We start from the raw sequence: 25875 nt of genomic DNA on the forward strand, positions 1-25875 counted from the left end.
CACGAGGAGGGAAGGACAGTGGGGGTGGCACAAGCTGGTGAACACACGCAGGTGAACCAAATTGAGCAGGCAGAAAAAAAAATGACAAGGAAGACACATACTAAACATATTTCACTACTGCAGGCTCTGTCCTCCTGACCTTGGCCAATGATTAATGTTACTTTAGAGCACATTCACATTTGCTCTTAATATTAATTCCTCTGGACTGTAACTGGGAAAAATGCCACTCAGGCTGCATTGGGGAACTTGGGAGATGGGGGATGAATTTTTACTGTCATTTAAATAATTTTGTTTATGCCTGAATTCCATGCTGTGCAACCTTCTCTCTTGGGACCAGGTATCACACCTCCCTGCTGTACAAACAAATGGCACATTCGAGTCGGTCATGAGGCTCAAAGAAAGTGGAGGAAAACGTGGGTGGAGAGAGGAACTGTTCAAACATGACAGGTCTTTTCTTACCTATTATTCTTCCTGGCAGGTTAAGATACATCTGCCAAGCTATTTTCAAGATGCAAAGAGCCCTAATCTTTGTTTAGTAGAAAAATTTGCATGGTGTAAGTTGTTGGGAGATTCAGGACCTCAATGAGAGAAGTGGGAAGGACTGTGGTAGGCTGGTAAATGACAGCCTGGAGCTACAGACTGAACTCAGAGAGAGGTTCCTGACCCAGAGCCTGATTCTAGGCCATAGGAGAAGCTCTTTGAAACCAATTTGTGAATGTCCAGACTACAATGCCCTTAGCTTTTGCTAAATCACAAGCTAACCAAATCTGCCAGGATATTTCAAAGGAAATAGCAACCACTGAGTCTGAAAGTTCCTCTTAATTTGCTTTTCTTCCTGATATTTACTTTTCCACATCTACAGTTGTAGCATGTAATCCCTCTCCCTTCTTTCCTTTCTTCCTGTTTTTACTTTACAGTTACAGGAAAATCACAGAGAATTTTCTACTGAATTCTGCCCATTATATTTCTCATTCATCTCCTAGTCTCCCAGTATTTCAGCCAAATCTGGGATGCCTCAGATAGAGAATACCAGATCTTTAAAGAATATACCAGGACAAAGCATTTTGAGCCCAGCAGCTATTCAGTAAACTGCAGTCACAGCTGGTCACTGCCTCCCACCAAACATGGCCTGTTCCTGGCCTGAGTTGAAATCTGAGAGCGCTTCTCCTGGGGGAGCAGGGCCATCATTTCCTGTCACCATTCTCTACGTGCACCTGGGCACTAGCTGTTTACACCAGTTGGCACTTCCAGTCATCCAAATACTTCATATAATTCATAAGCCTAAAGCAGTAAACACCCACCTTCCTGCCATTTATATCTTTCCCCAGGAGAACTCTGCTCAGAGACAGCATTAAGGCTTCTGCATTTTACCCAATTTTCCAGCTGGGTTAACTGAGGCATGCTGAGGTCAAGTGTCTTGCCCAAGGCCAGCAGTCAGCTGCTCAGCCATCCCTGGTGCTGCCAGGCCTCAGGACATTTCCCTCAGCCGCCGGACCACGAGGATCCCTCCGAGCTGTCCTGTGGCACACAGAACCTGCAGGCCACAGGAATCTCTGGCTTTGGCTTCCAGCTACAAGAGCTGCTGGAAGGGAAGGAAAAGGGCAAGAGGCAGTGTGGTGGGGATGGAGCTGATGCAGGTGTGGGAATTCTCCTTTAGGAAGCAAACAGCTGCTCTTGCTGACAGACAGAGCCTGGAACTGATCAGCTTTGGTAAGAACGGCACTTAAGCGTGTGTCGGAGCCTTGCACAGGCAGATGCATGGAGCTTGCTAAAGGTGTGCCTTCCACAGCCCCCCAAAACCAGAAAGCCTCAATGGGGAAACAGATTTAGACTCTGATGGGGACTCTACAAATGGGTTACCTCAGTTCACATGAAAAGCAGCTCCCACAGAAAAGAGAGGGAGGTGGAAACTGCATCATGCTGCAGTTACGGGTTTTATTAGCAACAGAGATATTGGAAGAGAAAACTTCACAGATTGTACTCAGAAACTTGTGCTTTTTGGGAGAAGTTCAGCTAAATACAGTCCTCCATTTATTTAAAATACACAGAACAAAACTTGTCAAATTAATAGGAGGAAGGGTGGCACACAAACTAAAGCCAAACGTACTCTGCTCCAAGAAGAACTCCCTCCCACATTATTCGCCAGCCCCACAACACATTAGAGAAAACAGCCTATTTTCTCCTTAGGATAAATACCCTTGTGGCCCAAAACCAGGAGTAGATTTACTAGGGATTGTAATTGCAACTGCAGTCCTAACACTAAGCCTCACCTGATCAGCACCTCCCAGTGTGCCTTCTGTGCTCCCAGGCACATGATGTAGCTGCAATCACAGGGTTGCATTTATTATGAACTGGGAACGTGACAAGATCAGGCTCTCAAACTTACCATAAAAGGCCACTCACTTGCAATTGGTAGAGTTTACACTTCTGTACCTTTGAATTTGCCTATGATTTCTTATTGGGGCTGGATTTAGTTTTGTAAAGCAGTTTTCTTTCTCCTCTAGAATTTACAGGATAAAGCACATTCTCCTCACATCTATGTCATCTATGTGTCTAGTCCCCCCTCTTACACAAAAAAGCAAATTTTAGAAAAAAATAAGCATTCTCAAATTGTTCTGCACAGGAAGCATACTAAAAACTTTCCCTGTTCAGCAGAAAATTCAAAGGGTATTACATTCTACGACCAAAAAAAAAAAAAAAAAATTAAAAAAAAGTTAAAATAATCTTGGTCCGGAACGAGATGTCCAGTTCTGAGGTGCTATAAGAAGCTTCTGTTTGAACAGCTATTCCAGATAGCCTCCATATCTACACAAGTCATACAGTCAACCTCACAAAATTTGAAACAAGACACAAGAGAAATACTGTTCTTGCTTGCCATTGTGAACAACAGTGATTAAAATACAGACCTCAGAGCCAAGCCTCTGGAAAAGTTTCTTATTTGGCCTTCAGAAAGGACAAAGAACCCTCCCTCCCTGAAACTTCCCCACTTCCCCTGAAACCAGCCACTATTGGGGGTAACACATAACAAGGTTAGGCTACTAACAACTCCCTCTCACCTCCCCATGTCTGTCAACTGTCCCTGCATCCACATACCCTCTTTATTCCTTCCTTTAGTCCTTCAGCAGAATCAATACAACTGAACCCTGTGCCTGCACCTCAGCCTCTCCCATTCACTGTCCACATCAACTTAAAATGCTAATTTAAAAGCTAATGCGACTGATGGACCTTCTCTTCTGCCAGCTCTGAGATAGGAACAGTAATGAGCAGTAAGAGGATGTTAACATCCTAAACCACTGCAGGAGACCAGAGCCCCCAGTCCCACTTGGTGGGACAATGAAGAGCAGGCTTTGATTCCTGTTTAGTAATCTAAAAACATTGATAAAAAATCTGGAGAACGTTTCTGTTCTCCCACACTCAGCCTCTCTGTCTTGGGCAGAATATTCCTAAAACCCCAAAACTGATTTACTACATTATGGATCCATGAGAAAAAGAGAAGAGCTGAGAAGCAGCATGCCAAAGCCAAATGGCACCAAAAAGCAAGACATCTTCATTCCTTCTAAGCTGCATAGTCCATGAGCCGTGAGGGAGAGCTTCCAGCCCTTCCTTCTGATTGCCACCCTCGTCCTTCACACTACAAGGCTATTTCTGCACGTTTGGTTATTGTTTCACTCAGTGTTGTCTGCTAAAAATTTAAAATAAGAGAAACAATTAAAAAGAAGCAAGACAGTGCCTGTGCAGAACCTACTGATCACTTTGTTCTCTAAGTCTGCGTCCCTTTCCGTCTGGTCATTCTAAGGACCACCAGGCAAGATATTTTCTCATTGTCAGAGGGATTGCATTATTTTCTGTGCATATCCACTATTTATGTGAAAAGAGGGACAGACACTGTTCCTTATTTACCTCTTCTCTCTCTCCTGCTTAAAAAACCTAGTCAGCTAAGGAGGGGGTAACCCATATAACCAAGATAACAAGGGACACAAACTAGAAACACTGGATATAAACCAGCAGCGAATATGAATAGTTTTGCTAATAATATGTTTCTGAAAAATTGCTGAGTGCCAAATGCATCACTGTAATGCTGACAAACAGATTCATGGAAGCTTCAGTAAGTTCACAAACTAGCGTCCTGATTGTGAACCTGGAAGCAGAAATCCCTCCCAAATTCCTTTGAAATTAATATAATAACCAAATTTGCTGAGGAATATGCTCCAGGGAACTTTGCATTTAGGTCAGCAAGAAAGACAAAAGATACTAAAAAGGCATTTCCAATTTTACAGTTCCCTATCACCAGCACAACTTAAAGACATGGGTCTATCTACACTAAACACTGCAGAGGGTTTATTATAACAAAAGCAGTAGATTGTTTATATCTCACTGATTGCCAAGCAAAGAGGAAATTGGGTTGTACAGAGCTCTCTATACCAGGCTGCAGATGTCTGAAATTAAGATGGAAACCAGAAATTAAAGTCTTAGCAAGGGAAAACAGAACTGCCTTTCCTGGAAGCTGAGTGCTGGCAGGAAGGGACCTTGGTAGTGCATTCAGACTGTGCACAAGAACTTGGAGCACGTAACTGGCTGCAGTGATTTACAGGCCAGCACAGCACTGGGTGCAGATTACAGTTGTGCTGATAGAGGCAGAATAACTCCTGGAAATGAGATGCTAGCCAGCACACAGCACAAGGTAGATGGAGGCCCCTAAAGTGCTTCAGATTGGAAATTACATCCTCCTCTGCTGCATGAATAATTGTTTGGCTTCCATTAGGAAGCCTCTCAATTTCTGTCACAGTTTTGTTGATGTACAAACAATGTCTTCTTTTATAACACAGACAGTTCCTCTCTCCCCTAATGGTCTTGGTTTACATCCTTGGTGTCAAGAAGCAACTGGTTATAAAGTCAAGAAAAAACAGCTAACAATAATAAAATGGAGTAAAAGATATGGCTACAATAGAAAACAAAACTATTTGAAAATTTGCTCTTTCCCCTGCAAAGCATCTAGCTGAAGAGCTCAAAGCAGCGATTTTCAGATAAACTGGTTTTAGTTCCTCAGGCTCCTTGAAATTAAGACAGGTAAAAATTGTGTCAGTCTGCAAGCTGTGAGGCAAAGGCTATGAGGAAAGTAACTCAGGAGTTTGGAGCACACTCATTTAATTGACAGGTAATTTTTGATGCCACCTATTTAAATGTACTTTGCTATGCAATATGTTGGTGTCTCACAAGAGTAGCTGACCTTGAAGATTTGAGGACAAATGACCCATTTAAGGAGGCAACACGGTGACTTCTTTTGGCTTTCAACACTGTTGCACAGAGCTGGCCACCACCATATGGGCCTCTGCCACAAAACACACACAGGGAATTGACAGTGCACCTTTGCACTCACTATAAAGTCCACTTGCATTGAATGCCCACATATACTGCTGGATTTTCTTCCCAAACTTTGCCTTCTGCTTCCATGCCACAGCTCCTGGCTATCCTGGCTAATCCAAAGATACAATAAATTTACTACAAAGAGACTAATTTTCTTTTGTACGTACTCATATAAAAAGCTGAGTACTACAAAACGTATTCTGATATCAATCTGGCCTGAACTTAACTGGCTAATTAATTTATTCCTGCCCATGTCAATGGGATTAGAACTTCTGCCCAAGTGCAGGAACAGATTTTAAAAATACCAAAAGCAGTTATTGAAATATCTTTCTATAGCTCAACATGACAGCAAAACACAGGTGCTAGAGAAGAATCATTTGCTGATAAGAAGTCAAACTTTATTCAAACTTCTGAAATAGAGAGACTACAAATGCTGCTTTTATAGGAACAGCTTTTTAACAGAGGCCAAGTAAAAAATGACAACTAACCATCAACATTATGTGTTCATGCAGCACAGCCAGAATGAAACAGATAGAAAGAAATTAAAAATAAATTTCAATACTATAAATTAAAAGATGCCACAGAAGGTATGCAAATTGCATGCCACAAGGTCTTGTTTTTTGTTTACAAAGAATGTGTTTTCAGTTTGATGGAGAGGCATCATTACGGAGGGAATTTGAGGCATTTTAAATAGCAGAAGCACTCATTAAGTATTCATTTTTAACAGGAAGACTGAAAAAAAATTAAAATTAATGAGGAAGATGAAGTGGGGGGGGGGAACTTTGAAGATGACAGCTTCTTGCTAAAAAAAGGCACACTTGATATTAATCGCAAGCAGTTCACACACGTGCATTACTCCAACTCCACTGCCACAGTGTCCAGCACCAGTTCACAGCTGCTTCATGTTCACTTCACCTTAGGATACTTGGCAAAAAAGACAAAGCACAGTGGTGCCCTCAGACACTGTGAAAACAAAGACGGAGAATAGATCACCAGGCAAAGGACATGACAGAGGCTGTTTTAAACTCAGGTGATTAAACATATCTGCAATAGCAATCATAGGAGACCCTCAGGAAGAGGTAGAACTACAGTCTACATCAAAAGCTCAAACTGACTCCAGTAATTTCTGAGTAGAAAAGCACAAGTATTCTTGTTGTACCACTACAATGGATCTTCTGTAAACAAATGAAATTTTTCTGGGCCAATCTGTAGCTGGCACATTAAAACACTGTAAGACCTTTTACATTTCTTAAAAAATCTGCCTGGTTTAAGACCTAGTGATCTGGACATCAGAGAGATCTTCTCAAACATCCTTTCCTATCCCTGAATCGTAAAAGAAGGAAGAAACCAAGTCACCTTTCCTTAAACATACACACTAACTAGACTGCTTAATTGATGCACAACACACAGGTTTTAGAAAATTCAGTCTAAATTCAGCTGTCAATTTGTTCTTCAGTATCCTCACACAGTAAAATAAAGTTTTGATTACTCTGTAAAAATATTTGTGGGCTCCTTTTAAAAGCTCATATTCTTGAAGAAGGGTCTGGGGGGCAAGGGGGTCCAGGTCAGGCTTGCTATAAAACATGGTCATTACGAAGCACAGATGTAGGCAAGCCTTTGTTCTCTCTGGATCTCTTAGTTTAGAGTAAAAACTTGGATATGGAAAAGATTTTTCCAAGCTGAACTGACCCTGGCAGTGGTAGAGTGGAGGGCATCCTGGACAAGTGTAAAATGCCTGGGACAAAGATGATCAAAAGCATTAAAGCAGAAGTTACTGCAGTGAAACAGGAGTAACAGGAGTTGGATGAAGATGTTTGGAGGAATTAATATTTGATTTTGCTCTTATTTCACACAGAATCTTCCAGAAGATTGCTTCATGCTAAACACTTTCTCACTAGAGTTATGTTTTACAGTGAGATGCTTTTTTATATTGACCATTCCCACTGTCCCCTGCAAGTTCCTCTCCCGACCCAGCAGAACCCCGTGCAGAAGAGGTGCCCAGCATGCCAGACACAAGCATAACCCTGTTGAGGAACACCTTTCTGAAATTATGCCCAGGTCTGTTCCAAAATCCACCGAGATCAGTGGCAAGACTCCCTCAGAATTTGACTGAGCTGTGGCAGGCCTACATGAAGCCTAAGCTCATTCAGAGGAGAACTGAGAAATTTCCATGCTGGGCAGAGATGTCTCAGCTAGCTCCAGACAAGCTGTCTAATGAGCCCAAGCTGAGTGCTGCCCTGATATGACTCTCATGCTTCTGTCCCCACATGGGCACACGTAGAGCTAACTCAGGTGTCTCTGCATGACTCTGTATTGCATCATGCAGACATACCCCAGCTGCTTTGTTGCTTTGTAGCAGCAGTGACAGAACAGGCAGGTCACAACTATAGGATTATTTCTTATTAATATTTGCCCCTTTAAGGTTTGGCATCTTCAACAACCCTAAGTGAAAATGGGTTGAAAATACTGCATGAGAATTCTCCTTTAGGACTCAGTTGACCCAAATACACAGTTCTCTTGCTCTGAATTCCCCAGTATGGTGCAGGGAGATAAACTGCTCTGTTTCCTCTTTCTCTCTTGCCTTTTTTTTTTTTTTTTCTTTCTTTCATAATGCTGCATTGCAGGACCACATTTTCTGATTATCATGCAGTGTCTTATTTTGATTATCCTTTTCTCAAATTAAACAATTTTGGTAGTCTGAGGAAAATCAGGAAAGATCTGTCTCCTGCTCTGAGGGGGTAGGTAATGCCTTTCCATAATAGGTTAGCTTAAAAGCATCCTTAGAGCCAGAAAAGTGGCTGCACTTCAGGGGACTGCCAACATGACTATATTCAGACAGTGGCATGACAACACGGAACTAAAAAAAGCCACAGCCACAGAAGTCCCCACCGTCGATGCAGTGACAGCATGAAAACACAATTTTCACTGGTTCAGCCTGCCTGGCGCAGGGTGAGAGGAACGAGCAGGGCTCTATTCCCAACAGCAGTGCTGAGCTGGTATTGCGTAAGCACTTTCACAGTGCGGCTGGCACAGCTTTAAAAGAACCTCCTCTCGCTCCCTGTTGAGCATTCGTAGACAATTCTGTGTAGCCAAATGACACAAAGAAGGTTTAAAAACTCCTATCATCCTTGCAGACTAAGCACAGCCATGACAGGAGTAATACCTGCTTAGGTTTCTAAACAACTAACCTTCAGGTGTGAAAGCTTTGCCTCCAGGTACCTCTACCAAGTACATGAGTTTCTGAAACGAGCAAATGGAAAATCCTTTTTCTCACTTGCAAGCTTGGACAAATCTGAGGTACAAAGCATTGAGAAAAAAACCCTAACAACAAACAAACAGGGTTTTTAAAATACCGTTGGTTTTTATGGACACATTTAGAAGCAGAATCGTACTGCAAAATTGGCTCTTCCAGCTCCTCAGGAAACCTGCACAAGCATCTAACCACTGCAAGAACACTCAAGGTCACAGGCAAGCTCTTTTTGGAGAGAAGCTGCCTTCTGACTGTAGTGATAAACTCTGCAAAGCAGAGCCTTGTATTGCAGATGAGATGACTGGGAGATCCCTAAATAAAATAGCAAACTATAAACACTGTACATAAATAAGAGCTTTATTGAGCCCTGTCTCTAAAATTCATACGCAACAGGAGAGTTGAAATGGGAAATCTGGTCACTGCTCTGCTTTGATAAATTGCTACACATCAGCACCAAGCCTACGCTTCTTATTTGGCAAACTATGTGCAGTCCAGCTTTCAAGACCCCAAAACAACTGAGGGATAGGAAAGCATGGCTATAAGCCCACATCAGTACAGAAAAGGAGGAGAAGGCAGCACTGGTTATAGTTTGCTTCCACCAAGCTACGCTTGCTGGGTCCATACTGCAAGAGCTTTACCCGAGAAATAGAATAACATGTGGAGAAGAGTTCTCAACACTGTATCCACACTATTGTGGGGATACTGCCCATGTATCCACACAATTCTGGCTCCTGAAGTCCCATATGAGAACCAGAACCTGTAAAAAGGCAAAAGTACCTGGGAAGTAACTGCTTTGGGATTTCCCAAAGTTCAGGACTGATGTCTCCCAGGACACCTCTCCCTCTCCAGCTCAGGACTCCTCTGAAACAGAGAGCGCTGTCCTACAGTAACATAAAGCGTGGCTGTAGGCAGCAGGGAGCTCTGCAGATCATAAAACAACGACCTGTTTCTGGCATCTGCTTTGTCTTGTTTTCCTGTGAAAAGATACATAAGGCCAGACTGCGAGTTATGCAACCTGCAGTAACTCAGCTGTCGACTGGCTTTGACACAAAACACCCCCAGCAGAGACTTCCCAAGGTGCTTAACACTTGAAACAGAGCCCTGGGATACAAGAGAATGGATGAAGGGATTGGTCACAGGTTAGTAAATGAGGAGGGAAAGCCACAAATTAAAGAGAATTCACTGCAGGAAAATGAATGGTTATGAAACCTTGCAAGAGAATAGTTTTCTACAACACTGGAAATCTTAGCTGAGATGGGATTGCCACATGAAGCCCAAACAGGAAAATAGGCTTCTGGTAGTCCAGTTAGTCACTCACTGTATTTCTAACGCTGTTGTGACATGAAGAACTACTTGGAAAGTCTGATCTGTTATTTGCATGAAAAGAAGTGTAAGGCTACCAGAAAAGGATGAAACAGTCTGTCAGTTAAGTGTATCATTTGTTCAACTTGTAGTGGAAGGTGAATGAAAAGGAAAATAATGGAAATGAGCTGTGGATATGTTATCAAAATAGAATTAGAGCACAGGTGAGACAGGGAGCAGAACTTTCCCTATTTCTTAAAGATATATGAATACTGTAACAAAGCAAGGCAAAAAGTAGTCCCAGCCTACTTCAAAGCTGAAACCTGCATGGTCTCTCTCCACCAGCAGCTCCAGGTTTTCTGAAGTAACCATTTATAATGTTGCAGCCTAGAACTCCTTACATGAAAACAGAAAACTGGCTCCATTTTTGCACTCATGCTAATTCATCATTATAGGGAATAATATAGACAGAAATGCACTAGGCTTGAAGACATTTTAAACAAGTTTGATTGCAGAGCTGGGGAAATGCAAAAGCAGGTGAAGAGAAAGACACACAGAACCAAAGGCTCAGAGGCTGAACTGTTCTAGGAAGAATAAAGTTCAGCCTTTGTCTGTGATTAAGTAGCTGATTTTGCAAAGTTGGGCAGGTATCAAGAACTGGTTAACTGAGGGCAAGAGAGAGTTACAGTACAAAGTGAAAACAGAGCAGTCCAGGGGAGGAAAACAGCTGCCACAAAGTCTGTTTTCCCTTGGGTTTCCTACTTAGCTTTTAGGCTAAATATACTTTCCAGCTAACCTATTCTGTGGAGCCAATTTCCCTAAAAGTGCTGGGAATGCACCAAGACTGCAGCCTCACACGTTTAGGAGCTGAGGGGTCTGTACCTGTGCAGTGTCCTGTCAGATTCTGTACTTGACAAGACCCGAAAGAAGGCAGCCCTGCTGAAAGCATTGTATGCACATATTTACATATATCTCCTGGCAGATGGCCAGCACACATCCCAAAGCAAGTGCCAGACTTACCAGGGTGTGTGCAACAGAAAAGAGGAATGAAAGGCAAATTACTACACAAACGGGGAGAAACGTGCCACCTTAGGTTTTGCAGCTGTGAACGGCTGAAGGACAACAGCCCCTCTGACACAATATTGTGATCCTTGCTGCCTCCAAAGCTGGCTTTTCATGAAGCAGTCACACATCCTCCATGGGAATTGAAGCCATATAGGTACCATCAGGTGTAATACACCATGTGTGTTCTGTGCTGCAGTATATTTTGGGAATCCATTTATGGTCCATGCTACGTGCATGCTGCTTTTTCAAAGGTGCAATTTCTAAACTATACATACACATTTACAAGCAACTGATTGCAACTTATTCCAGTTCTACTCCAGTTTTCTCATCTGTGTGTTTTTGTGATTGCACTGCACCAGCAGGCCCATGGGGTGAATTCAAGTCTAGGGGAAGAGATTAACTTACATGCAGTCCATGCCCTTTGGTGCTTTGGGTGAGACGTCAAGATCCCACAGGAACCTCTGTGTTCCTTCTCACATCACTGTGGCATGCACAGAGAGGGAGGTGCCCAGGAGCAAAGAACATTTAGCATAATGACTCAGATGGGTGGTCAGCAGTTTAAACCAGCCACTTGATGTTACTATAATGAGGATTCAGTTTAACAGTCATTCTGCATGCATGGAAATCTGTCCCATTCCCAGGAAATAACTTGAAAATAAAATGAACTAAAATAAAATCATCTGTTTGAGAAGAAGGAGGTTATGGCTTGGAAAATGCATAAAATGGGTGGAGTGAAAATGCCTGTGGGTGAGTAAAAATTATTTATCACAGCGAGAGGATCAGGGAGCCTCTGAGCTTCATCTCAGGGATGACACAGCAGAAAAAGAACTCCTGCAGAAATTAGCTGCAGTTCTGCTGAATCCAACAGGAGTAGAATCCTCTTATGATAACTCTGAGATTAGACTAGCATGTTTTATATGCATTCTGAGCCACAGAAGTCTCAATTGAAAATTAATGAAAGTTATTTCCACTATGAGTATCAGAATTACGTCATCTGCTACTTGTTCACCCGGTGATAAATACCTGTCATCTATTGTCTACTAAATCCATTTAAAAATTCCCACCTATACATTCTGATGCGTCCAGGAGCAATCCTCATCTTTCAACTACAAAATCATTAGCTTCCTGAATCTCATAATGAAAACTAATTCATTGAAACATATTCTCAGGAATATGCCTGGCCTATAAAATCCTGAAACACATTCTTAATTTCTATACAGATTAAGTATAGGCTCTAAGCTTAGGTTATCTAAACATCAGTATACGTATTAAATCTATCAAGACAACCTTTTTGCTATGCCCTGAATTCTTTAATTCTGCTTGGCTGTCCCAAATCTCCCATTGCATTGTGTGCTTCAGGTCTAGGCATTTAAACTCCTGACCATAAAAATAATGCCTGAAGTGCTGATATACACTGGCTGAGATATTGTAACTTTGAAAAACCACATCTGCATATGCAAATAAAGGACCTGATGATTCTGACTGGCTATTTACAGCACTTTATTTAAATCAGGCTATGTTAAATTCTGCCCCACTGAAGGTCAGAGAGTGGGTATCAGATTATTAGACAATGATGGCATCTTATTTCAGGTCAAGGATGCACACAACCCCTAGCTTTCTTTAAATTTAAAAAGCTTTTGAAGAAAAGATAAATGAAAGTTTCTAAGGCATATATATGAGTAGTAGTATCTCACAGCTAAAGGTCTGAGGATACAGAACTAATCAGAGGGGGTTACAGCTGTAAAGAAGGATGGTTGTGGGGTAATCTAAGGAGTGGTACATAGAGAACTCAGAATCAAAACAGGAGAAGAAAATTGTATTTCCAGGAGTAGTAGACAGTTATAGCAATAAGGAAGAAACTAGGAACTGTACAAATGGTATTGCTGTTCAAAAAATGTGAAAAAATAAGGGGAGAGAAACCAAGCATTTCTAATGATCTGCACCTGGAAAACAAGTGGAAGATAAATAGAAACTGTAATGAAAGGGACAGCTGGAGGGATGATAGATGATGGAGGTCGAGTCTCTGTGAGAACCAGCAATTTGAGAGAGTGAGAAATGAAAGAGTCAGAAATAGCTAAGACCTCTTTAGAAGTGCAGTGAAGGTATGTCAATATGTTAATTATTTCATCTATCGTCTGCTAGCTGTTCCTCAAACTATACCCACAGAACTTGTCTATATCTAGAATTTGATTTGTATCTAACACTTAAATCACAGAAATTCAGTTGCCATGTCCTTTATTCCAGTCCAGTGCACTTGTGATCTTACTTCCAGTGTTATCTCTCGCAGATCTCACCTCTCAAGTCTCCAGGCAGGCTCTAAGAGAGTATTCCTCCATTGCCTGCTAATGTGGTTGCTCTCTTGTTGGTATTCAAACCAAAAATGAAATGTGATCATTACCATGAGTTCCTTTAGGCTGCTTAAGCCTCAGCATCCCCTCAGTAAAGCAGCCTTTGAACTAGTCCTAAACCCACTTCTTGCTATGTTTATTTTCAGCTGTTGAGGCCCCCATTCTTTGTATGCTGGCCTGTTGATTCTCAGTTTTACACATCAATTTTGATTTTGCTGACCCTTTTCATACTAAATTTTTGTGGCAGGACCCCTAACTTCACTGATCAGTTGTTTCTGCCATGAGGCCACAACATACTGTACTGTCTCCACAGCTCCAAAGTGTTTCTTCTTCCAGCTCCTATAGATTTTTTAAAAAAAAAAACTGCTTGAAGTCTTTATTTGATGACTGATGCAAGTTTATTTATTGCTGGAAGCAACAGCCACAATAGCTGGTCAATCTCTCTCCTCACATCTGCTCTGGGGTTCAGGTTAGATATTAGGGATGAATTAAACCACTAGGAGTGCAATGCAGCACTGAAACAGGCTGTCCAGGGAAGCTGATGAATCTCATCCCTTAAGGTTTTCAAAACCAAGACAGACAAAGCTAAAGCTGACCCATGGCAACAGCAGTCCTTGTTTGAGTGGGAGGATGGACTACACAAACCCTCAGAGGTCCCTTCAACCCTTGTTTCTATGATTCTGCACATTTGTCCAATATTTCACTCCTGCACACTCTAACAATCTGTCTGTCTTAGATTTCTCCATCCTTAATATCTCTTCTCTTCCTGAGGCAGTATGTCATCAGCCCCAGACTTGACATTTGAGAGTCTGAACCCTGGCTCAGCCTGTATTGAGCTGCGTCTGCAGCCAAACAAACGCAGAGAAACACTAAATCACTGGTGTCTGCCAAAACCCCAGGTCAGTCAGCAGGAGGGCAAAGTGAAACACACACCATTTCAGTGCACCAGCAGCAAGTGGCTTTGCCCAGCACCAAGCAGGTAGCATGTCCTTGGGCACTGCTAACTGCTGCTTTTTCCTGAAAGTGTTCCCACCACTATCAGCCTTGCACAGCCGTGCAGGAAGGCAAAGACACCATTTCTCCTCAAAAATGAAGGATTTGATGTTAACAGATCTCCAAGGGGTTTTTTTACTGTTATAGGCAGCATTTAGATCTCTGTCTACCAGTTGCTGGATTTCCATGCCAGTCTCTCTGAAATACATCTTTTTATTCTGATAAATAGATAAATTTAGTCTACTGAGCAGGGCCCAGGTACCTTGCCTGCTATACTGGGGATATTCTGGTACTACAGAGCAACCAGACCTCCAGTTTGACTGCACTGCTTCCCAGAAGGAGTCTGGTACTCTGAGGTACTTCCACAAGACTGCTTCCTAATCCAAGTTCCTCTGTGGCTGCTAAAGTCACAGCTTAGGCTCCTAGAGGAAAAGGAAGTGAAAACACAGCCCCAAATGACTGCAAGAGCAGCTGTGTGCCACGCTGCCCTCTGTCCAATGACCTTAGCCATTTGTTCTTAAGTAAATGTTTTTATTTTCTGGATTTGATAAATCAGGGATTGATTTAAGAGGTGGAAATGAGGATAAAATGAACCCATAATACCTAGAGGATAACATGTACTCTCTTTCTGTGTGCGTCTTTCCTTTGGAAGCGCTGCAGTGGACAGTGGGGGACAACAGGAGGTTAGCAAAGGACAGAAGTGATTTAGGAGGGAAATTCAGGGGCAGCTGAGGGAGCAGGAGTGAAGAGAGGAAATTCATCAAAGAAAAGAGATAAGAACATTAGACTGAGGGGATTTATTTCAGGGTATTAGGAAGGAAATATAAGAAGAAAGATCTCTAAAAAAGAACTTCATGCTAAAGTATTTTACAGATGGAGGAAATTTCCCTCTATTGATAGCAAGTTCTTTCTGTTGGACCATTTACACACACAGATGTAGAAATGCACACCAGATTTCTGACCACAGAGCAATAGTAAATTCCAGTCTATTACAAGGATCCATGGTGACATTTCTGACAGTGTAACCAGACTTCCAGAACACTCTAAAATGTAACCTATCAGGAATTCTTATGAGACAGTGATATTTCTGTATAATGACTGTTGAAAATCTGTTTCAGGTACAATGAAGAAAACTAGCAACACAATCCCCATCTCCTGATACATTTGTTATAGTGGTTTTTGCATATTCTGGTGACTCAACTTCATTTCAGATCTTCTAGTCTTGATTATAGGTGATATATAGAGCTGTACAGAAGGGTGCAGAAAGCTATTAGGAACTGGAGGATAAGCTAAATTTCACAGCCCAATTCCTTATGAAAGGACTTGAGATGAAACATGGTTTATACATAATGATATTATTTATTTCCTGTAGCTATGCCTGCATTTGAAACTTACAGATAATAAAGAATGTTTTTCTCCTGGACCAACAGGAAACCCAAAAGTAGAAAAAAAAACTACAGACCTGCACTCTGTGTTACACATTGCACCAGTGACATTCCCTCACAAGTTCCCTATCCAATGTACAGAAGAGGAGGTACTTGGGAGAGCTGCAGTATAAGAATGTGTCTGTGGTTTATGTGCCAGGAACAGGAACAAGTGATCCTGTTTTATAGGCCAGATCCTCCTTCTTGAGTGTTGACAGCTATTCACCCCTGCCTTACCAAAATGTTCCAAAACCAGACTTTGAATGTCTTCATTTTAGCATAACCTGGGGTACCAGTCCCAAATTTCCCAAAAGGGTAATGACTTTGATTGGCTGATTGAGTTTTCACCAAGTGTTTTTGAAAAAACTAGCCTGCACCCCAGAATTTATTGCCACTTTTAAAAGTTGCTGTTTCCACTAGGGACAATGCATGATGCTATAAAAGAGATGTTCTCGAGCACTAGGGACAATGCATGATGCTATAAAAGAGATGTTCTCGAGCAATTGCTGCAAGCTGAGAGACTGCCAGAGATGCACAAGTTCAAGATTAAACTCAATCTCACCTTCCCTATGGTTTGTAGGGAATTAAGGCAACATCTCCATTATCCCTCACACAACACAAAGCCTTTGCTGCTGCCTCCCCATGCAGCTGAGCACAACATGCTCCATTACACCACAGGACTCGAGAATACCAGGTGTTCTGACAAAGCAGGCATTTCTGCTCCCACCTTGGAGAAAAATCAACCATGCTATGACTGCAATTTTTGTCACTGTGTGGTAGCTGGGCTTGGGCTCTCTCACTGTTGGCACACCTGGAAAATTCTCCTGGAGTTGGACGTGAAACACCATTTTGAGCTAAAACTCGGGAGTCTCCTCTGTGTGGTGTGTGCATCCACAGCAGGGGAGGGCAAACAATGGTTTATTGCTACAGGAGGGCTCTTCACGAACAGACCAGTGTGTTAAACCCATGCCAGCTGTGGATACAGCATCTCAGGCTGCCAGAAGGCAAGGCAGCAAGTTCAAAAATAGCACCTGGTAAAAGGGAAAATGCTCAAATACCTAAAAACTCACCACTACAGAGACCAACATGCTCTAAACAGCAGCAGAGCAAACCCGCAGCAGAGTGCACCAAGCTCCATCTGACAGCTCTGGCACTAACAGTTAATTGCACTGGGATTGGGCCTTCCCAGATTTTTCCTAAATTTCTGCCAACTACTTAATAGCACAAACTGCAGGGAATTGACTGAGTAAGGCCTGGTTTATACTTAACAAATGATCAGTAAAATGTTCATGTTGGACAGAAGCGTGCTAAACAAACAGGAAGAGCCTGTATCCCCTAAATGACAGTGCAGTTCTTGGCTCTCAGCTGTACCAGTTAAACATGCATTAAGAGACACACTTTTTTTTGAGCTGGGAAACTCATACACTAAACAGTGCTAAGAAACCCTTCTTACAGAAAGGTAGTGCTGGTTTACAGGGCACCATCCAGTTGTTTCAGCAAAAATTTAAGATAATCTTTGAGCAAAGTCTTAACTCAAATGGTTTGCCTGCTACATACAGGAATGGACTACATTCCTTAATTGGCATGGATCAGTCTACTGATATTTATGGTGTTTATTCTACATGATGATGCAGGGTTAAATACCTGAACCAACTGGTTTCAGTCAATCTACTCAAGGATTTATGTCCCATTACTACTAGAGCTGTTCTGATGCCACTGGTTCTCTTTTCAAGACGAAAGAAAAAAAGAATTAAAAGCCTTCCAGACAAGATTCTGGAATGTGAAATGCAAACCAATGTACAACGGAGTGAGAAGTCTTTTCACCTGTGGTTCCCCTTGCCTTTCAGGGTAACTCCTACTGCTTGTCCTTCCCCAAAAAATGAGCCTCAAGCCTGATAACAGCTGAGGATTCCAGTGCCTTCTACCATTCCTACATGTGGTGTTGGGACACATCTTTCTAGCTAGGGATGGTGGGTCTGCCCCAAAGCTATGGGCTCTTGGAGCCTGTCTCAAGGCTTCCAACATCTTGGCATGATAACGTTGGGCTCAGAGGCAGTGGGAGTACCGAACAGGCAGGACTTTCAGGGTCTCTGCTGGGGTAAAATGCAAAGAGGACTCTTCAACAGCCTGCTACAAATACAGAGATAGTTCAAAAGAAACCTAGACTTTGATATATCAGGAGTTCATTGAGATGAAGTTATTTCAGAGAAAACACTTCAGCCAACCAACATCTTTTGATAAAACTAAGCTTTGGCCATGGAAGAGGAGAATTTACAGAAGCTTCAGTAGGGAAAGCAACACGAAGTTAAACTATTGTCAGTCTCACTCCAAGTGCAAGGACACTGCAATTACAGTGGAAACAGTCAAAGCTGAACAGAAAGGGATTTTACAGGATAATTATTGAGAGAAGCTTCACAAGTGGATGAGGACTAGAATGCTGTGCGCATTCAGATGTCTCATCTCCAGGAGCAGTTACTTCCCATTGAGGCATTATGGTTATAATCAACTGAAATGAAAAGTAAAAAGCCCTCCTTAAGTTCAGCTAGCTCTGGCCTGGGCTCATGAGGGACATTTACTGCTGCATGACCAAGCCAGCACACAAGAGTGGTAGACTGTCTATGCCTATGTGTTTGCACACACAAGGCTGTGGGTAGAACATTTTGGGTACAATAGAGGTTTGAGCCAGACTGCTGTAAAAGGCCAATTATTTTAATAGCTTGCCCAAATGCCTCAGTTGATCATACTAACTTTAGAAAGCAAAAGACACTATGCACACTTGACAGGTTTGTTCCTCTGACAGGTGCATCGTGTGCTCGTGATTCCCGTTTGATTTCCTTCCTTAAGAATGCCTCTGTGTTCCTTGTATGTGTGGTGGAAAGTGGAGGTGGAGAGTCATTCTCTGAAGGAAAACACAATTACCTAACTTCTTTAAATGCTCAAACAGATGACAAGTGAACAGGCTTTCAGTAGTCCCCAGCAGCTCCAGTTTAAAACAAAACACTCTGCATTATACATTCAGTAACAGATCCTAATCCCAAACTCCCTCTAGCAGGAGGGAGCCGGGGGGGGGGGGGGGGGGGGGGGGGGAAGTCCCTTTCATTTTGCCTGTATTTTTCATATTGCAAGGTGCTTTTTAATCTCATTGAACTCAGAAGAGAGACTTGCAGACAGGATGCTGTGCTAACTGGGTTGCTACTAGAATATGAACAAGGGTCACAGACACAGGGGCTAAGCCTGCGTTTGTGCGCTCCTGGTCTTTGATGGCTGCCAGTCAGTCCTGCAGTTTGCTCAGTGCCTATGCATGTCACACACTTCTAATCTGCTCTCTTCCAGGGCTAAAAGCTGGCAAGCATGTGGTAATGCTCCAGGTTAAAGATAAACCACAATGAGGATGAGAGTGTATAAGCGTGAATATACTCATTTATACATTAAAACCTACAAGTTCAACAGCAAGTTAAAATATGAGCAAGTACATGCTTTGGGGAGATTTAATTTCCTTTATCCTTTCATCTTTTTTTTTTTTTTTTTTTTTGCCACAAGTACAAGGTCTTCTGGGTTATTTTCTTCTCACAGCAATATGCCAGCCAATTAGAAGAATAATAGATGAGTGTCAGCAAGTTAGCACAGTGCTCCTGAATCAAGAAGTCCTGGAAAGTTTGATGAATTCTTTAAAACCTTTTTCTTGGTACTTCTTTTTAATAAATGGAGATAATTTCCCTCCCATTTGCTATTTCTAATATAACCACCTCCAAAATCTCATATCCAATATCCTAGAGTACTTTAAATGTATTTCACTGAGGATATCCCATGGCCTTGTCTCTTTATTCATTTGTACACAATGCTAGAGGTACTCAGTGGGATTCAGCAACAGCTTAACACCATTTCCACTGCAATCAATAGCAAAACTACTAAATACTGCAGCTGGGGAACAATTAGGCCACTATTGAATACATCAGAAAAAAAATTGATTTGGTGGAATTGAGGTTTGGTGTTGGTGAGTTTGGCTTTGTTAGTGTCAGGGAAACTGTCCTTGTTGTGATCAAAGCTGAACTTGAACCAACTTCAGTCCACTTCTGCTTCAGATTTAACTTCTCCCTGATGCTGCTCTGATGTTCTGGTAATGATTTCTGTAGACCAGCCTGCAGTCAGCAGTTGAGGACAGCTAAGTCACCCAATATCACAGTCTGTTCTTTTAAAAGTTTGAAAATAAGGTATTCCAAGTAGAAGCTGCTGTTCTCAAGTATTGCCTTCTTAAATTCATTTGGGGGAATGTAAATTTCTGCTTCTACAGACAACTTGCATAAGTGCATCTCTTTATGCCCCAGACAGAAATATGGGACTTCTCACAGATTTCAAGTGTGTGACTGAAATTCCCAGCTCCATGGATTGTCAGGCCAGAGAGGCTGCTGCATTGATCTGATCACAGCTAATGCACAGCATGGATCAGGAAACCAACTACACCTCCTGCTTCAAGCCCAGCATCTGAAGTTAAACTTGGATTTTAGGATCTTGGATTTTAGGAAAAAAACACTGCAGTGCAAGATGAAGTTTGACTTTCAGAAGAAAAACTCACTAGAGCTTTGGGGGGCTCGTTCCAATTAGTAACTTCATCCAGTGGTCAAATAGGCCTAGTATTTCTACATGTAATCTACCTACAGCTTACAACTATTAGTTTCCAATCAGCTTTTTTATTTTTTGTAATATCCTCTGTTATCACATGCCTATCCTCTTTATCAGTATTTACAGACTACAATTAAGCTATGTGTTAGCCTTCTCTTTAATAAACTAAGTTCCCTGAGTCTTATAAAGCACAACCTCCGATTGTTTTCTTGCTCTCTCAGATACTTTCTAAATTGTGCCCAATTTCCAAACTTTTTTCCTTGAAGAACAGGCATCTTAACCAGACAGGGTGCATTTCAGCAGTTTTTGCAACAAACAGTGACAGCTACTACATGACTTTCTGGAGCAAAAGAGGGAAAACAGAAGAAAGGAAGAAGTCACAGAATGGAAGGGAATGAAGAATGAACGGCTTAAAAAGAGACAACTGAAAGAAAATGGAGAGGGAAGGAAAGACTCTAAAGTAGGATGAGGTAGCAGAGAAATAAACATTGAAGTAGAAGCTCAGGAAGAAGTAAGAGATGATGAACAGACCAGGCAAAGCAGCAGTTATTTACAAGTATGCTTCCATAAGTTATCCTGTCAGTTCCAAGAGGAAGTGACACTTGATTCTCCTACCTATCCTTCCACTCAATCATTCCAGGCGATCAGGGATCTCCAACAGTGATTGCTGCAAGACCTTTTGTGGTTAAGAACACAGAATTGTGTGCAGAATTTTTTGGAAGCAGAGCTCATTAGCCTCCCCAAAACTCACCACCTGATACAACTGAGCTCCACAGCAGTGGGACTGCTTTTTTTCCCATCTCCACAGCAGTGGAACTGCTTTTTTTCCCATCCCCTACCCTGGAAATACCTGCCTTGCTTCAAGGCCAGCACTGGAGGACTCAGAAGAAACAAAAGGCACACTGACACAAAGCACACATATGGAGCTCTGGGCTCCAGTCATCAGGCCTGGGACATCTGTGGCTTTCTGAGGATGCCTGCATGTTCAAGTAATTAGACCAAGGCCAGCTGTCCCCTTCTCATTCCTCACCCTTTATGCTCCCATTGCTTCTACTACCACTGTCTGTCCAAACAATGATTTGTCTGATGGATCACCAATGAGTAGGTTTTTTGTTGTTGTTTATTCTTTTGGAAGGCTGGAATGGAAGAGAACTGGTGAGACAACAAAGAGGAGAAAGGACTTTTCTGAGTATATCCCATGAGACACCTCAGTGTTTTAAAATGAGCTTTTGCCATACCAGAGGAAATATTTGCTTTAACCTTTATATTCTGAAGTCGTAAACTCCAAACGCTTGTATTGGTACTGAAAATGCAACCATCAGTAGTGAACCTGGCTGCTCAGGAAATGTTACTGCTTTATAGACAGCTCTGGAATTCTGGGTCTAATCTCCCTGTCAGTGGTCCAGACATAATTCAAGGAAGTTAATGAACCATATTTCAATCTCAAGACACTCCCTGTAGCACGCTGCTTTCTGAAATCTATCCTGCCAATTTGTGCTAGAGCAAGCCAGAATACTGTGGGGCACAGGTCTCCACATCAGTGGGGTTCCTGCTGAAGAAGCCCAGTGAAGCTTTTACCAGTTGAGGGAAGGCAGGAGCGAGAACAGAACCAACCTTTTCCCTCAACTGTGAAATTACATATGTAGCTTTGCCCCAAAGCCAGGGCCCAGACAGGCCCAAGCTTGAGCTGGAGAAGGAACACTGCTCCCCAGCCTGCATTTAGCAGTCAGGGCATGACAAAGCAAAAGGCTGTGTGTGCATGGAGCAGCCCCATCCCCTGACAGGGCAGCGAGCACTTGGATGATACATTTACTGCAGCCTGTGCTGCATTGTGCCTGCCCGTGTATCATCTCCATAGCAGCAGTTCTGCTAATTGAGACCAGCTGCTACAATTCCAAATTCTTCTCTCCAGAAATATCGATACTACAACGTTATGATTAGAAAGCACTTTACCAAATGCCTCTCAATTCTGCACAGCTCAGATGAAGAGCAGCTGCAGAGAGAAGGGACAGTTCCCTGAATATACAGAATAAAACACTGCAAAAACACTGGCGAAATGAAGGCTACAAGAAGCAAGTCAAAACAGAATAATGATGACAAAGAAAGCAGCCTGCTATATATGCTTCTGCCTGTCACTTTAGATGTTGAAAGCACCGTGAACAGACTTTCTCCTTATGCTCTAGGATAAATGGCCATAGCACTGCACTGTTACAGCTTCATGTGGCAGGTGTGCATGTTTGTCAGATCCAGCTTTTCTGTCCAAGGAGACATTAAAGCAAAATCCATCAATCTGGGCCTGGCTTGGAAGAGTAGCTGTGGTCCTGAATCATTTGGCTCCAGGGGCTGCTCTGCACGGCCCGCTGGCAAAGAAAGTCACTGGAACTGATAAGCTGGTGGGAAGCCTTGCAAAGTAGGAATGCCACCACACCACGATGACTTGGCCACACTTTTGGCTATCTCCCTGTGGCTGCTGGCTCCACACAGCAAGCTGGATGCTTTGCAATGGTCACACTGGGATTGCCAAAAGCTGCAGCACTTTTCCCCTCCAGCCAGACTGGATTAAACTGGCTATCAGTATTCTAAATTCACATAGAAGTCTCAGGGCCTGTCTGTGACCACCAGGCACAGGGCATTCCTGAAAAGACATCTGGTTACTGAATTTATGTAAGAACTGGGCAAACCACTTCAATCCCATCTGTTATTCCAACCTCCTGAGCACAGAGAACAGAATCCTGGAAAGAGAAAAATCTCACAACGGGTTTGAAAATGAGAACCACCATGCAATGTGCAATTTCCTCCTGAGAAAGATGCTGTACAATCTTACAGAAAACATGGCACGCTCCAGCATGTGGCTGTGTAAACAAGGGCCTAACACACCGTTTCACTACTCAGATTTCATACTACAACCGAGGTAATGCAACACAGCTAAAGCAGAGAGATCGCTTTGCTATGCTAAGTGATTTGCCTCCTACTCTGAAAATCAGCGAGGTAAATAAAGTGTTTTATATAAATACCAGACAGTTTCTCTCACCAAATAAAATGCTCAAGTTTAAAAAAAAGATTCCTATTATTTTGCTGTGGAATATAGTCAGTGCTTAGTGTCCCATTCAGATTTTACCTTTTATACACAGCTCTCTTACCTATTTCACATTCTAACTTTTGGTCTACATTAGAAGTCTGCTTGAATCCACAGTACTGCAGGAGAGGGAATGCATCAATGACATTCCAAAAAGGTAAAGTCTGAACATGTTACAACTGAGTATAAACTTTCAGAATCCTTGTCTGAAAAAAATATGAACTCACATTTTTTGTGTAACATTCAATGACTGCAAATTACACTCCATTTTCTTTCTGCTCTGAGTAAGGCTGCTATACTTACTTGTGCTGGGAAACAGCTGACACAGAAGTCCATATGGGAAACAGGAGTGTAAAGATGAGCTTATCTAGAGAAGCTCTGTGTGCTTATATAGGGAAGTCACCTCAATAAAGTGCTCAACACTGCATGCAAACATGTTAGCGTAATTTGCAGGTGACAGCGTGACGGAATTCTGTTGATTGCAGTGCAGTTGTGTTCCTTCCCATCAAGCTGAATTTAGCCTCTCTAGTCACCAAATCACATGAATAAACTGCTATGCATACATTTATTTTATTTTTAGGTCTCCAAGATCAATCAATGACATTCATGTGAGGAGAATCACAAGGCTATGTAAAAAACAAACTAAACTCTTCTGAACACTAACAGCCATTGGGACAAACACACTGAGGGTTTCCAATGGCACAGCTCTGTGGATTGTAAACTGAATTACAACAGCTTTAAGCAGTTGTGGACTTTGGCACATCAGTCATCACAGAGAACTCATGCAGCAGAGCAAGCAGTAGGAATATTCAAGTAACATCCACCAAATCTCTTCATACTGATATTTGTACACCTCAGCCTGCACTGTACATGATGACATTGTGGTAGTGCTGAAAGTCAGGTGCCCAACCTACTCTGGCCCCAGCAGAGAAACACCATCTCTGCAGCTGACTCTTTATTTTGTGCACAAAGCACAGGCATTCTCCCATTTCATTTCAGCTGCCCTCACCTCCCCCATAACTAAATTATTGTTATTATGCTCCACATAATCCTAGTACTGACAGGGATGTTTGTTATACATAATTAAAGATATTAATTTTGCATGGAACAGGAGACACAGAGCTAGGAACTTAATCTTTTTTTTAAATCTTCCATTAGAAAATTACCTTCATTAGCACCGACTCACTGAGCTTCTCTCTGTTGACAATTTTTATCGCGACCTTCTGACACGTGACACAGTGAACCCCCAACTTCACAAGCCCTGCAGGAGAAACAAAGCAAAATAGAAAGGAAGAATTGGTTAGAGGTTGAGGTTAGTTGTCAAGGGTTTTCCTTTTAGAACACCATCCAGATATTGGCAGCTTATATGCAAACAAATCCCCATTAGTACCTCCTCTAGCCAGAAAAGGCCTTGTGAGTAAAGGAAACCCTTCAGCCCACATTGTGACCATTTGACAGTGAAGTCACCAACATCACTGATGCTCCTGCAGTTTCTGCCACTAAAACTGTGGTTTTGTTGAAGGACTGTAGCCCAGCTCTCACCACTCGAAGTGTGTTCTACCAGGAAGAAGTTCTGGCAATTGATCTGCACTGGACTAAGGGTTTTTCCTGACACCTGACATCAACAAAAGCTTGGAAATCAGAAAAACTAGATGGTCAAATGTTTGGTTCTACATTTCTCTAACTCCTTCCAAAGTTTCCATGATCACAATAAAAAGACACTAAATTATGGCTTCCCTTACTGTTTTGATTTATCCTGCTGGATAAAGTTAGTACTGTGATGAATGCATTGTGGTGTGGAGGAACATCAGCTTATGCTGCTACAATTCTAAGTTCTTGTTTGTTATTACTTGCTATATTCTTGTCCTCAAACAAGATAGAGTACTGTTAACTGATTATATTGGCAAAAGGATGTTGCTATCCCGGACAGGATTAGGACATCTGAACTATCATCAGAATATGGAACACCAAGACTTAAAAGAAAGAGGTAAGTAACATATATGAGCCATTATCTTCTGCAAAATTTTCATCTAAGCCTGGTGACTTACATGAAGGTACATTTAGATACCTCCCACAAGTGAGTTTAAGATGGTCCCTTGAGCTCTTAACTCTACTGCCACTAAGAAAATTTGTAGCTTGAAAAGCTGTACTTCATAGGTTATTCAAGTGAGATCTTGTTTGCTTCAGGTTTTACTCTTGTCTAACATGCACATACAGCACACCACCTGATGGGCTGGATACCATCCCACTCCACACACGACATGCCAAATTGCCATTTAGGTTAATTCAGTTATAACTGAACTAAAAAAGAAATGGCACCTCCCTGGTGTCACTGAGACCTGCTGTGTTTTGCAGGGCATTTATGAATAATGACAACAAACAGTAGAAAAAAGACTAACTCAGTTCCCAGCTCCTAGTCTAGGTCCAGGCAGT

At 42.2% G+C, this 25875-nt stretch overlaps 1 protein-coding gene across 10 annotated transcripts in view; it reads right to left on the bottom strand.

The window, feature by feature from the left end:
- The window catches only part of BRSK2 (BR serine/threonine kinase 2), a 306978-nt gene that overhangs the window by 128882 nt on the left and 152221 nt on the right, over positions 1-25875 (bottom strand). For all 10 annotated transcript variants that reach the window (XM_054276320.1, XM_054276318.1, XM_054276321.1 and 7 more), the window contains exon 2: positions 24609-24703. In XM_054276320.1, the coding sequence (XP_054132295.1) occupies positions 24609-24703 (95 nt within the window). The remainder of the gene's footprint in view (positions 1-24608; positions 24704-25875) is intronic.

This window comes from Melozone crissalis, unplaced genomic scaffold, assembly GCF_028551555.1.
Source record: "Melozone crissalis strain CALT ecotype California unplaced genomic scaffold, PUWL_Pcris_2 ptg000018l_1, whole genome shotgun sequence".
NCBI lineage: Eukaryota > Metazoa > Chordata > Aves > Passeriformes > Passerellidae > Melozone > Melozone crissalis.